The sequence below is a fragment of the Rhinolophus hipposideros genome, assembly GCF_964194185.1.
Source record: "Rhinolophus hipposideros genome assembly, chromosome: 23".
Classification (NCBI taxonomy): domain Eukaryota; kingdom Metazoa; phylum Chordata; class Mammalia; order Chiroptera; family Rhinolophidae; genus Rhinolophus; species Rhinolophus hipposideros.
The window spans coordinates 45,145,400-45,158,431 of record NC_138069.1 but is presented as its reverse complement, the minus strand read 5'-3'; the positions used below and the strand labels follow the sequence as shown (position 1 = coordinate 45,158,431).

Genomic DNA, 13,032 nt, shown 5'->3' with positions numbered 1-13,032 from the left:
TAAAAAAAGGGAGGAAGAAATCAAGACATTCCAGATAAACAAAAGCCGAGGGAGTCTGCCGGTTAGACCTGCCCTTCAAGAAATGCTCAAGGGAGTCCTGTTGGTGACCTGAGAGAAGCCTGACAGTTCCTTGAAGCCACATGGAGAAGTAAAGTCTCAGAAAGGGTAAACATGGCCAATTCTAAAAGCGAGTATAATTGTGATAATGGTTTGTAAAGTTACGTTTTGTTTTCGACATTATCTAAGAGACTAATACATAAAGAAAAAAACAATTATTAATGTAAATAAAAGCTAATGTTACTATAACTTTGATTTGTAACTCTAAATCTTGTTTTCTACCTAATTTAAGAAACCAATGCATTTAAAAATTATTAACTTATGTTTGGGGAACACAAAATATAAAGATGTAATTTTCTGATATCAAAAAGGGGTGGGGACAGACCTGTAAAGGAGCAGAGTTTTTATATGTTATTGAAGTTAAACTGCTCTGAATTCAAATTAGTGTTACAACTTTAGGATGTTAAACGTAATCCCCATGGTCACCACAAAGAAAATAGCTATAGAATAAACACAAAAGGAAATTAAGAACAAATTTAAACATTTTACTACAAAACCAACTAAACACAAAAGAAGACAGAAATATAGTAAATGAGACACAAAAAGGCTGCAGGGCATAAGTTGTACAATGACAGAAGGAAGTTCTTCCTTATCAGTAATTACTTTCAATGTTTATAGATTAACCTCTCTAGTCAAAAGACAGGTTGGCAGAATGGATAAAAACACATGCTCCACTGCATCCTGTCTGTAAGAGACTCAAAGTTGAGATCCAAAGACATAAATAGGATGAAAGTGAAAGGATGGAAAAGGATATTCAGGCAAAAAGTAGGCAAAAGAGAGCGGGAGTGGGTATACTAATATCAGACATAATAGGCTTTAAGTCAAAAAAGATCACAAGAGAAAAACAAGGATATTATGTATTAATAAAAGCCTGAATACATCAAAAGATATAACAATTACAAACATTTACACTTATAATGACAGACCATCAAGATATGAACCAAAAACTGACATAATTAAAGGGAGAAAAAGACACTTCTACAATAATAGTTCGGGACTTCAGTAGCCCACCCACAACAATGAATAGAAGCGCCAGACAGAAGATGAGTGAGGAAACAGAGGGTGCAACACAATGAACCCACAAGGTCTCACACCACATTCCGCACTCTCCACACCAATAGCGGCATGTGGGACACTGCCCGGGATAGACCAGATGTGAGGCCACAGAGGAAGTCTCAATAGATTTTAAAAATTGGTATCATACACAGTATCTTCTATAACCACAATGGATGAAGGTAACAATCAATAACACAAAGGAAACTGAAAAATTCACAATTGGGAAAACTTAACATACTTTTAAACAACCAATGGATCAAAGAAGAAACCACAAGGGAAATTAGAAAAATAATTTAGAAATGAATGAAAACGAAAACACAGCGTACCAAAATTTACGGAATGCAAAAATAGGGGGAAGTTTTATATTTAAAAAAATGCTTATGTTAAAAAAAAGAAAGACCTCAAATCATCAAACTAACTTACAACTTAAGGAACTAGAAAAAGAAGAACAAACTAAACCCAAAGCTAGCAAAAGGAAGGAAATAATAAAGATTAGAGTACAGATAAATGAAATAGAAAAATAGAGAAAAAGCAGTGAAATCTAAAGTTAGTTCTTTGAAAAGACCAACAAATTGACAAACTTTTAGCTAGATAGACTAAGAAATAAAAAAGAGAGAAGGCTCAAATTACTAAAATCAGAAATAAAAGTGGGACATTACTACTAATTCCACAGAAATAAAAAAGGATTGTAAGAGAGTATTACAGACAATTGTGTGCCAATAAGTTGGATATCAGAGATTAAATGAACAAATTCCTAGAAACACAAAACCTACCAAGATTAATTCTGGAAAAATAGACAATCTGAATGGATCTATAACTGGTAAGTGGATTAAATAAAAAATCTCAACAAAAAAGCCTTGGGCCTCATGGCTTCACTGGAGAATTCTACCAAACATTTAAAGAAAACTGATACCAATCTTTCTCAACTCTTTCAAAAATTTGAAGAAGAGGTAACACTTCCTAACTCAACTATGAGGCCAGCATAACCCCAATGCTAAAGCAAGACAAAGACACTACAAGAAAAGAAAACTACAGACTAATATAATATCCCTTATAAGAATTGATGCAAAAATCCTCAATAAAATACTAGCAAACAATTCAACAGCATATTAAAGGATTATACATCACAACCCAGTAAGATTTATTCCTGGAATGAAAGGACAACTCAACATGAAAATTGATCCATGTAATGCGCTACACTAACAGAATGAAGGGGAAACAACCCAGGATCATCTCGACTGATAAAGGAAAAGCATTTGACAAAGTTCAACACTCTTTCATAACAACACTCAAACTAGGAACAGAAGGAAACTACCTCATAAGCCATATATGAAAAACCACAGCAAACATCATATTCAATGGTAAACGAATGAAAGGTTTTCCTCTAAGGATGTTCACTGTTGCCGCTTTTATTCAATACAGTCCTGGAAGTCTCAGCATTTAGGGGAAAAGCGAAGAGGGGAGGAGAGGGGAGGGGAGCCGAGGGGAGGGGAGCCGAGGGGAGGGGAGCCGAGGGGAGGGGAGGGGAGGGGAGGGGAGGGGAGGAGAGATAAAAGAAATAAAAGACATCCAAATTGGAAAGGAAGAAGTAAAAATTATACCTGTTTCCAGATCCCATGATCTTGGTATGTAGAAAATCCTGAAGACTACACACACACACACACACACACACACTCACACACACACACACACAAGTTATAACTAATAAATAAATTCAGCAAAGTAGCAGGATACAAAGGCAACGTGTAAAATTCAATTGCATTTCTATACACTAACAATGAATAATCTGAAAAAGAATGCCTCCCCCAAATTAGATTTACAATAGCATCAAAAACAATACAAAACTTAGGAATTAACTTAACCAAGGAGATTAAAGACTTGCACAATGAAAACTATAAAACATCACTGAAAGAAGTTAAAGATGATATAAATAAATGGAAACACATCCTACGTTCCTGAATTAGTAGACCTGATATTGTTGAAATGTCAGTATCACCCAAAGTGACCTACAGATTCAATGCAATCCCTATCAAAATCCCAATGGCATTTTCTGCAGAAATAGGAAAACCTATTTAAAATTCATATAGAATCTCAAGGGACCCTGACTAGCCAAAACAATCTTGAAAAATAGGAACAAAACTGGAGGACTCACACTTCTTGATTGCAAACTTATTACGAAGGTGCAGTAATTAAAACAGTGTAATACAGGCATAAAAACAAACATACAGACCAATGGAATAGAAGAGAGCCCCAACCAGAAATAAACACTCATAATCAAGTGATTTTCAACAAGGGAGCCAAAACCATTCACTGGAGAAAGGGCAATCTTTTCAACAAATATTGCTGGGACAACTGGATATGCACAGGCAGAAAAGGAAACTGAACCTTTACATAACAACACATACAAAATTAACTCAAACCTAAAGACCTAAAAAAATAAAACTCCTAGAAGAAAACATGGGACAAAAGCTTCACAACACTGGATTTGTCAATAATTTCTTCGACATGACACCAAAGGCACAGGCAATAGAAAAAAAAAATGCACAGATTAGACATCATGAAAAAATTTTAAATTTTGTGCAAAAGACACTATCCACAGAGTGAAAAAGACAACCCACAAAATGGAAGAAAATATTTTCAAGTCATACATCTGATAACAAATTAATATCTAGAATACATAGAGATACATAGAGAACTCCTAAAACTCAACCACAATAAAACAAACATGATTGAAAAAAGAACAAAGGACTTGAATAGACATTTTCCTAAAGAAATACAAACAGCCAACAAACACATGAACATCTCACTCAATAAACACAATAAACACACTCAACATCATTAATCATTTGGGAAATGTAAATCAAAACTACCAGGAGATACCATCTCACACCCATTAGGATGGCTACTAGAAAAGAAGAAGTGTTGGCAGGATATACAGAAACTGGAACCCTGTGCACTGTTGGTGGAAATGTAAAGTGGTGCAGCCGCTGTGAAAAACAGCATGGGGGGGGTCTTCAAAGAATTAAAAATTGAATAACCATGTGACCCAAAAATTGCACGTCTGGCCAAATACTCAAAAGAATTGAAAGTAGGGCTGTGACAAGATATTTGTATATAGCAGCCTTATTCACAATAGCTAAACCACGGAAGCTACTCAAGTGTCCACCGATTGATGAATGGATAAGTAAAATGTGATCCTTCCATACAGCGGAATATTATTATTCAGCCTTAAAAAGGAAGGCAATGGAAACCAAAAGAAAACTGGAGTAGCTATATGTACATCAGACAAAACAAACTTTAAGACAAAGACTGTGGTAAGAGACAAGAGGGTCATTACATAATGATGAAGGAGTCAATCAAACAAGAGAATATAACATTTATAAATATTTATGCACTCAATAGGAGCACATAAATACACAATCCAAATATTAACATACCTAAAGGGAGAAATAGACAGCAACACAATAACAGGAAGTGACTTTAATACCTCACTACATCAATAGATACATCATCCAGACAGAAAATTAATAAGAAAACATTATCCTTCAAGGGTATGTGAGACTGGATGAGAGTAACAGACATATACAGAACATTCCATCCAAAAGCAGCAAAATACACATTTTTCTCTAGTGCACATGGAACATTCTCCAGGATAGACCATAAGTTAGACCACAAAGCAATTCTTAATTTAAGGAAACTGAAACCATATCAAGCATCACTTCTGACCACAATAGTATGAAACTAGAAATCAATGATAAGATTAAACCTGGAAATTTCACACATATTTGTATATTAAACCACATGCTACTGAACAACCAATGGGTCAGAGGGAAAAAAATTTTAAATACCTTGAGACAAATGAAAATGGAAGTACATACACCAAAGCTTAAGGAGTGCAGCAAAGCAGTTCTAAGAGAGAAGCTCATGATGATAAATGCCCTTGTGAAGAAACAAGAAAGACACCAAATAAACCACCGGACTCTACACCTCAAGGAACTAGAAACGAACAAATAAAGCCCTAAGTCAGTAAACGGAAGGAAACAGCAAAGATCTGAGCGGAAATAAATGAAATAGAGACTAGCAATAGAAAACTCAGTGAAACTAAGAGCTGGTTTTATTAAAAAGATAAACAAAATTGATAAACCTTTAACTAGACTCACCAAGAAAAAAAGAGAGAGGCCTCAATAAAACCAGAAACGAAAGCGATGTTACAACTGAGACCACAGAAGTACAAAGACTCAGAAGAGGCCACTCTGAGCAGTCATACGCCAAGTCACACGCCACATCGTGCAACCTAAAAGGAGTGGATGCATTCCTAGAGACATGCAACCCATTAAGGCTGAATCACGAGGAAACAGAAAACCTGAACAGCCTGGTTGCTGGTAAGGAGATTGAATCAGTAATCAAAACCTCCCAGCACACAGAAGTCCAGGACCAGATGTCTTCACTGGTGAATTCTCCCATTTAAAGAATGAATACCAATCCTTCTCAAACTTCCAAAAAGCAGAAGAGGGGGGAACACTTCTAAATTCATATTATGAGGCCAGCATTATCCTGATACTAAAACCAAGCCAAGACAACACACACACCAAATTTCAGGCCCAGATCTCTGATGCAAAAATCTTTAACCTAATACTAACAAATCGAATATAACACTAAAAGGATCATACAACACAATCAAGTGGGACTTATCCCAGGGGGAGGCAAAGATGGTTCACCACATGCAAATCAATCAATGTGATTCGCCACATTAACATATGAAGGATGAAAATCATACGAGCATCTCCATGGATACAGAAAAAGCATTTCACAAAATCCAACATCCATTTATGATAAAAACTCTCAAGCAAGTGGGTTTGGGGAAACGTACCTCAGCATAACAAAGGCTGTATGTATATGACAAACCCTCAGCTAACATCATACTCAATGGTGGAAAGCTAAAAGCCTTTCCTCTAAGATCAGGAACAAGATAGGTATGCCCCCATCACCACTGTTATTCAACATAGTGTTGGAAGTTCTAGCCAGAGCAGTCAGGCAAGAAAAGGAAATAAAAGGCATCCAAATCATAAGAAGTTAAAAGTTTCACTATTTGCAGATGAGGTAGTACTGTATATAGAAAACCCTAAAGACGCCACCAAAAACTGTTAGAACTAAGAAATAAATTCAGTACATTTGCAGGATGCAAAAATCAATGTACAAAAATCAGTTGTGTGTTTATACACTAATAACAAACAGAGCAATTAAGAAAACAACCCGATTTATAACTGCAATAAAAATAATAAAACATGTAGGAATAAACTTAACCTAGGAAGTGAAAGACCCGTACTCAGAAAAGTGTAAGACACTGAAGAAAGAAATCGAAGATACAAACAAATGGAAACATATACTGTGCTCATAGATAGGAAGAATTAAAATTGTTAAAATGTCCTTACTCCCAAAGCAATCTATAGATTTAATATAATCCCTGTTAAAATACCAATGACATTTTTCACAGAACTAGAACAAATAATCCTAAAATTTATATGGACCGACAAAAGACCTCGAATTGCCACAGTAATCTTCAGAAAGAAGAACAAAGCTGGAGACATCACACTCCCTGATTTCAAATTGTATTACAAATGTGCAGTAACCAAAACAGCATGGTAGTGGCATAAAAACAGGCACTTGTATCAATGGAACAGAAAAGACAGCCCAGAAATAAACCCACCCAAATCTGGTAAATTAATTTATGACAAAGGAGCCAAGAACATACAATGGGGAAAGGATGGTCTCGTTAGTTAAAGGTGTTAGGAAAACTGGACAGACACATACAAAAGAATAAAACTAGACACGTCTTACACAACACACAAAAGCAAACTCAAAATGGGTTCAAGACTTGAATGTAAGGCCTGGAACCATAAAACTCCGAGAAGAAAACATAGTGGTAACTCCTTGACATCAGTCTTCACAATGATCTTTTGGATTTGACACCAAAAGTAAAGGCGACAAAAGCAAAAATAAACAAGTGGAACAACATCAAAAAGCACCTGCACGGCAAAGGAACCCATCAACAAAATGAAAAGGCAACCAACCAATGGGAGAAAACATTTACAAACCATTTATCTGGTAAGGGGTTACCATCCAAAATATATAAAAACTCATGCAACTCAACAGCAAAACAAAAAACAATCATTAAAAAAATGGGCAGAAGTTCTGAATAGACATTTTCCGAAACACATCCAAATGGCCAACAGGTACATAATCATCAGGGAAATGCAAATCAAAACCACAGTGAGATACCACCTCACAGCTGTTGGAATGACATCATCAAAAAGACAAGAAATAACAAGTGCTGGCGAGGACGTGGGGACAAGGGAGCCCTTGTGCACTGTTGGTGGGATTGCTAATTGGTGCAGCCACTGTGGAAATCAGCAGAAAACGAGAACTACCTTATGACCCAGCAAGTCCACTCCTGGGTGTTTATCCGGAGAAAATGAGAACACTAACGAAAAGATACCTGCAGCCCGTGTTCCCCGCTGCATTCTTCACGGCAGCCAAGACACGGCAGCCTGAGTGTCCATGGATGGATAAGAGGATAGGAAAATGTGGTATACACCTACGCATTGGAATATTATTCAGCCATAAAAAGAAGGAAAGCCTGCCATTTACAACAACATGGGTGAACCTTGAGAACATTACGCTCCGTAGGTCAGAAAAAGACAAATACCACGTGTGGAATCTAAGAAAAACAAACAGAAACCTCGAACTCATAGATACAGAGAACAGATGGGTGGTTGCCAGAGGGGGGTGGGCAAACGGGTGAGGAGTCAAAAGGTACAAATTCCAGCAATAAGATGAATGAGTCCTGGGGATGCGATGTCCCCCGTGGTGACCATGTAACAATGCCGTATCAAACATTTGGAAGTTGCTAAGAGAGTCGATATTACAAGTTCCCGTCACAAGAAGAAACTTCGTAACTGTGAGGTGTGGGGTGTTCACTAGGCTTGTTGTGGTGACCATTTCACAGTTTACACAATATTGAACCACTGCGCTGTACACCTCGGACGAACACAATGTTATATGCCAATTATAGCTCTTTTTTCTAAAAAAAAGAAAAAAACAGGAAGGAAAGTCTGACACCTGCTCTGACATGCATGGAGCCTGAGGACACTGAGCTGAGTGAATGAGCCGGGCACTGAAGGATGCACTGTGTGGCTGCCGTCACACGCGGTCCCTGGAGGAGAGTCACAGAGATAGGAGGGTGGGGGAGGGGTTAGTGTTTCACAGGGACAGACAGGAAGAGTTATGAGGACAGACGGTACTGACAGCCGCACAACAGTGTGGATGCGTCTGACACCACTGAACTGGACACTTGAACTGGTACATTTTGTTATGTGTGTTTTACCACAAGAAGAAGAAAGTGCCTGTCCCGGCCACCGCACTGGGCCTGATAGGGTGACACACAGAGCCAGAGGCGAGAGCAGATGAGAAAGCGCCACACCAGCTGCACCAGACCCTCCGCTGTCACCCTTGGACCCCAGCAGAGTCCCTTCCAGTCCCTTCCTTAGTGAAGTGGGATCCTGCAGCCGGCTCACAGGTGTGGGGACAGTAAACGGGGCATGCGCTGCTGGCAGCCGCCTGTGCTGGGCGGGGCTTGTGAGCCCGGCTAAGCCAGCAGCCAACTGGGAGCGTGGGCCTGTGGACAGGGCGACCTTATCCCCTCCCAATGCACCCAGAGCACAGGCAGGGCTCACACACGCCCCAGTCATCCCAGCAGCTCAGGGAGTCCACTCTGGGATAACCTCAGCCGAGTGAGTCTCCCCCAGTACTGCACAGGGGTGGCCAGACCTCCCATGCTGGGTCGGGGCGACCGGTCAGGGAGATGTCACCGAGCACATGGCCAGAGGGAAAGGCTGCAGCTCTTCCCTGGCCCTGAGCAGCCCTCCTTGCCAGCAGCAGGCCTCCGTATCCAGCTGCAGGATGGGCAGGCACGAGGGTCCTGTTGGCCTGTGACCTGAACACGAACCCAGGTAGGGAAAGCAGGCTGGTGGCTCCCCAATCAGTCACACATATAATCACCATGTAACCCAGCGATTCCACTCCTGGGTCTGCGCCCAACAGAACCGGAAGTGGGGTCTCAAATACCTGTACCCCACGTCCACAGCAGTGCTGTTCACAGGCGCCAGGAGGTGGGAGCAGCCCGTTGTCCACTGACGGGTGAATGACAGACAAATGCAGTCCCTCCACACATGGACGTTACTCAGCCTTACAAGGGAGGACACTGACACCTGCTACAGCGTGGACGGCCCCTGAGGACACTGTGCTGATGAAACCAGCCAGTGACAAAGGACACGCTGTGTGATGCCACTGACATGAGGACCTAGGGGTCACGTTCACAGACAGAGTAGGAGGGTGGGGGCGGGGCTGGGCGTGCTGACTAACAGGTGTGCACTTCCAGGGTTACAGGATGAGGAAGTCCTGCAGATGGGCTGCACAGCAGTGTGGACGCACGAGTCCCTGGCCTGCACACGTGCAATGGTTAAAAAGGGACTGTCACGCTGCACAGTGAGTCCTTAGTTAGCATCGAGAGGTTCCTGGAAACTGAGCTGAAGTGAAGCGACGTATAGGGAAAACCAACTGTACCTGAGGCTCAGTGACATGAACCAAGTTAGGTTTCCTACGGCACACTGCTGACACACTGCTGATCACCAACTTCTAAATAAAGACCCAAACACTGCTATTACACCTTGAAATAAATGTGAGCTCTACATACATTTAAGAAAGATGAATAGGAATAAGTAAGGTCATTATTTTCCAACCCACTTATTCAAGTTCTGGGTCACGGCAGCCGGAGCCTCTGCTGGCAGCTGAGGGCGCAGGCGGGTCGCACCCTGCACAAAATGCCCTTCCATCGCAGGGCCACCCACACACACCCACACTCATGCACTTTGACGGGCAGTCTGACACGCCCCTCACACGCTCATCTCTGGGGTGTGGGGAGAACCTGAGTCCCCACAAAGACCCCACAGACGTGGGGAGAACGTGCCAACTCCACACAGATGGACCTGCCATGGGTCGATTTTTTTCCTCATCAACGTGATAATGAAATGACATTATTCAAGGACCTACTGTATGTTTTACCACTATGGGAAACCCATAGACCCAACAAGCTGGTCTGTGTGATGGGATTCTCACAACAGCGTCACTCACCGTCCCTCCTCCTGCCCCCTCAGTGGGGTCCCTGGTTGTCCATCTGGGCACAGCAGGTACAGGAGGGTCCCAGCGGCACCCTGTAGCATCACCAAACAAGGACAGACCAGCAGGGCTCAGCAGAGAAGCACAGACCGTGTGTGGGGATAGAGCCCCAGAGAGCAGTTTCCAGGCTCTCAGCCTCACGTGGAAAGGTGCTGGCTCAGGTAGTAAATGGCCATCAACTGTGATTGGCTGGCCATCAGCTGTGACTAGTTGGCCGTCAGCTGTAACCAGTTAGCCACTGGCCACTAATATAACTGACGTGGCTGAGCTAGCAAGCACGGATTGCAGTTAGCAAGAGGTTGGTTGGTTGGCAGGCAGAGAAGTAGATGGCGGATTGCGGATCGTATGGCTCCTATTTCCTATGTCTCGCCCGGCCGCCAGCGACACTGGGGTGCAGGAAGACCCCTTGTTGGGGTACTGGCAGATGTTTGCTCCCTGTGTCTCCAACCCAGCCGCCAGCGTGAATATAGTGGTATGACTCCCCTATCTATGGCTCCGTGGGTGTTCCTTTTTGGCCTCACCATGTCGTGCATTCTGGTGTGGGGAGCGTTCTGGTGGGTCCTTCATGACACCATGGACAGGCATTCTACGGAGCCTGGGGCTAGGCTGGGCAGAGGCCTCCGACATGACACTGCTGGAGCAGGGGAGAAGCCATGAGGGGGCATGGCAGAGTGGGCAGGGGGCTGCGGCCGGGCATCAGGGGCCCTGGTCTGCTCAGTTCTCAAGGCCTCAGTTTCCCCAGCTGTAAAATGGGGGCAACTACACACACCTTGCCTGTTCCACAGGCTGCCTGCCAGATGGGACAAGATGCGGGTAACATGGACCAACTCTGAAAACCAGAGGCTTGGCCCCAGTGCCAGGGAGAGCTGGGCTTGTGAGAGCCTGCTGCCGACCACAGCCCCTGGGCGACTGGGTGGGCTGGGCACGGCACCTTCAGGACCCACCACGCTGAGGAAGACCCCTCCCTCCTGCCAGGCTGGGGGAGCCAGAGGTGGCTGGAGGGAGGCTCTAGGTCCAAAGAAAGCACTCCGGGGCAATGTGGCCAGGAAGGAAAGGGACAGGGCCAGCCCTCCCTCCTTCCTTACCCCCTTCCTCAGGCCAAGCCTGAGAGAGCAACGTGCTGTCTGCCCTTTCTCCCCGATCTCTCCCTGGCATGGCCTGCTCTCCAGAACAAGTGGAAATACAGGTTGGGGAGAGGGCGGTGAGGCGAGTCTGGGGTGAGCTGGCTCGGCTGGCAGGAGCAGTGCCGGTATCAGTGGAGGCCAGGCAAAGGCACCTCAGCCCACGCGCTTCTCGGAAAGCCTGCGGGACACTGCAGCTCATCAGTGGATCCCAGGACCTGCTGTCAGAGACCCCTCCCAGACCAGTGGGTGGCCCACAACGGAGAGCTGGGGTCTGGACCCTGTTTGGGGAACGTCCAGGGGCTGCCAGGCATCTGGGAGAAATGCAGCATCTTCCCACCTTCCCTCTCTGGGGACCTTGGCCACTCCACGCGTGTGTTAGGTTTGTTCTGAGGGGTTCAGGCGAGGAGGCCCCAGTGCAGTGTCCAGTGCCCTCCTGGGGGACAGCCCGAGGGGGCCCCCCTGACACTGGGGACGTGAGCAGGTGTCCTGTCTAGAGGCTGTGAGGATTCGCCAGGGGCTGCCGGCCCAGAAGCAGATCCTGTGGGTCTCTGTTCCTGCCAATCGCAGGAAAGGTAGCCGGGGAAGGGAGTGGAAGCTCCCAGGACCCTGGCACCTTGGAAATCACCCAGAACCGGCACCACCCGGGGCAAAGTCTAGGCGACACCTGCTGGGAGGATGGGGTGCAGGTGGGCCATGCGCCTGTTCCCAGCCGCAGCTGCCCCTGCCCCTGCCCCGCCTGACAGGCCACCTGCCCCCGAGTAGCAAGGCACCCGCTAAGAGGAGGGGCGCCCCTTTCCCACCCGGTCCACGTGGAGGCGGCTGGGGCTTCCCCTGCTCTGGCGGTGCGACAGGGTGGCTCTGGAAGGGAGCCCATGACGTCACCTCCAGGTGGCGGGGAGCCGGGTGGCCCCCCACAACCACGCGCAGAAGCCCGCGGCCCGCTCGCCCAGCGTCTCCCTGCGCCCGTCACCGGCCGCGATTTCCTCTTTCTTTAGGAAGCCGGAGGCCTCTCCAGGCGGCGGGCGGCGGGCGGCGGGGTGACAGCGACGCACGCAGCCCGCAGGGGTGGGGGAGGGGAGGAGGGGACCCAGCCATTGTCCGGGCCCGCAGGTGCACGCCGGGCCGCGCCCCACCCGGGCCGGAGCCAGCGCGCAGGGGCCGCCGCACGCACGGACCCTGCCCCGGGGCGGCGCCCACGCGCGGACTCCGCAGCCCCGCCGCCCGCACTCACCGGGGGCGCCGCAGTCGGCGCACTGCGCGTTTCCCGGCCGCTGCAGCAGCTCCAGCAGCGCCCTCCGCGGCGCCCCGGCCATGGCTGCGGCGCGGGCCGGCCGGCCGGGCGGGAGCGTCCTCCCCGCGCGAGGGCCGCGCAGGCCGCCCGCCGCCCCTGCGCCCTCCGGCCGCCTCAGCCCGCGCGCCGGTTCCGCATTCCTGCCGCCCGCCCGGAGCTGCCGCCGCTCGTGTCGCCGCCGCGCTGCCGAGCGTGTGCGGGCGCAGGGCC

General features: G+C 46.1%; 1 protein-coding gene across 2 annotated transcripts in view; it reads right to left on the bottom strand.

Moving 5' to 3' along the window:
- Positions 1-13,032, bottom strand: part of ADAP1 (ArfGAP with dual PH domains 1) — a 48,276-nt gene extending 35,244 nt beyond the window's left edge. Inside the window, exon 1 of one of the 2 annotated variants that reach the window (XM_081034782.1) lies at positions 12,763-13,032. In XM_081034782.1, coding sequence (XP_080890908.1) covers positions 12,763-12,844 — 82 coding nt within the window. In that variant the 5' untranslated portion in view covers positions 12,845-13,032. The remainder of the gene's footprint in view (positions 1-12,762) is intronic. The other variant, XM_081034780.1, reaches the window with a different exon arrangement.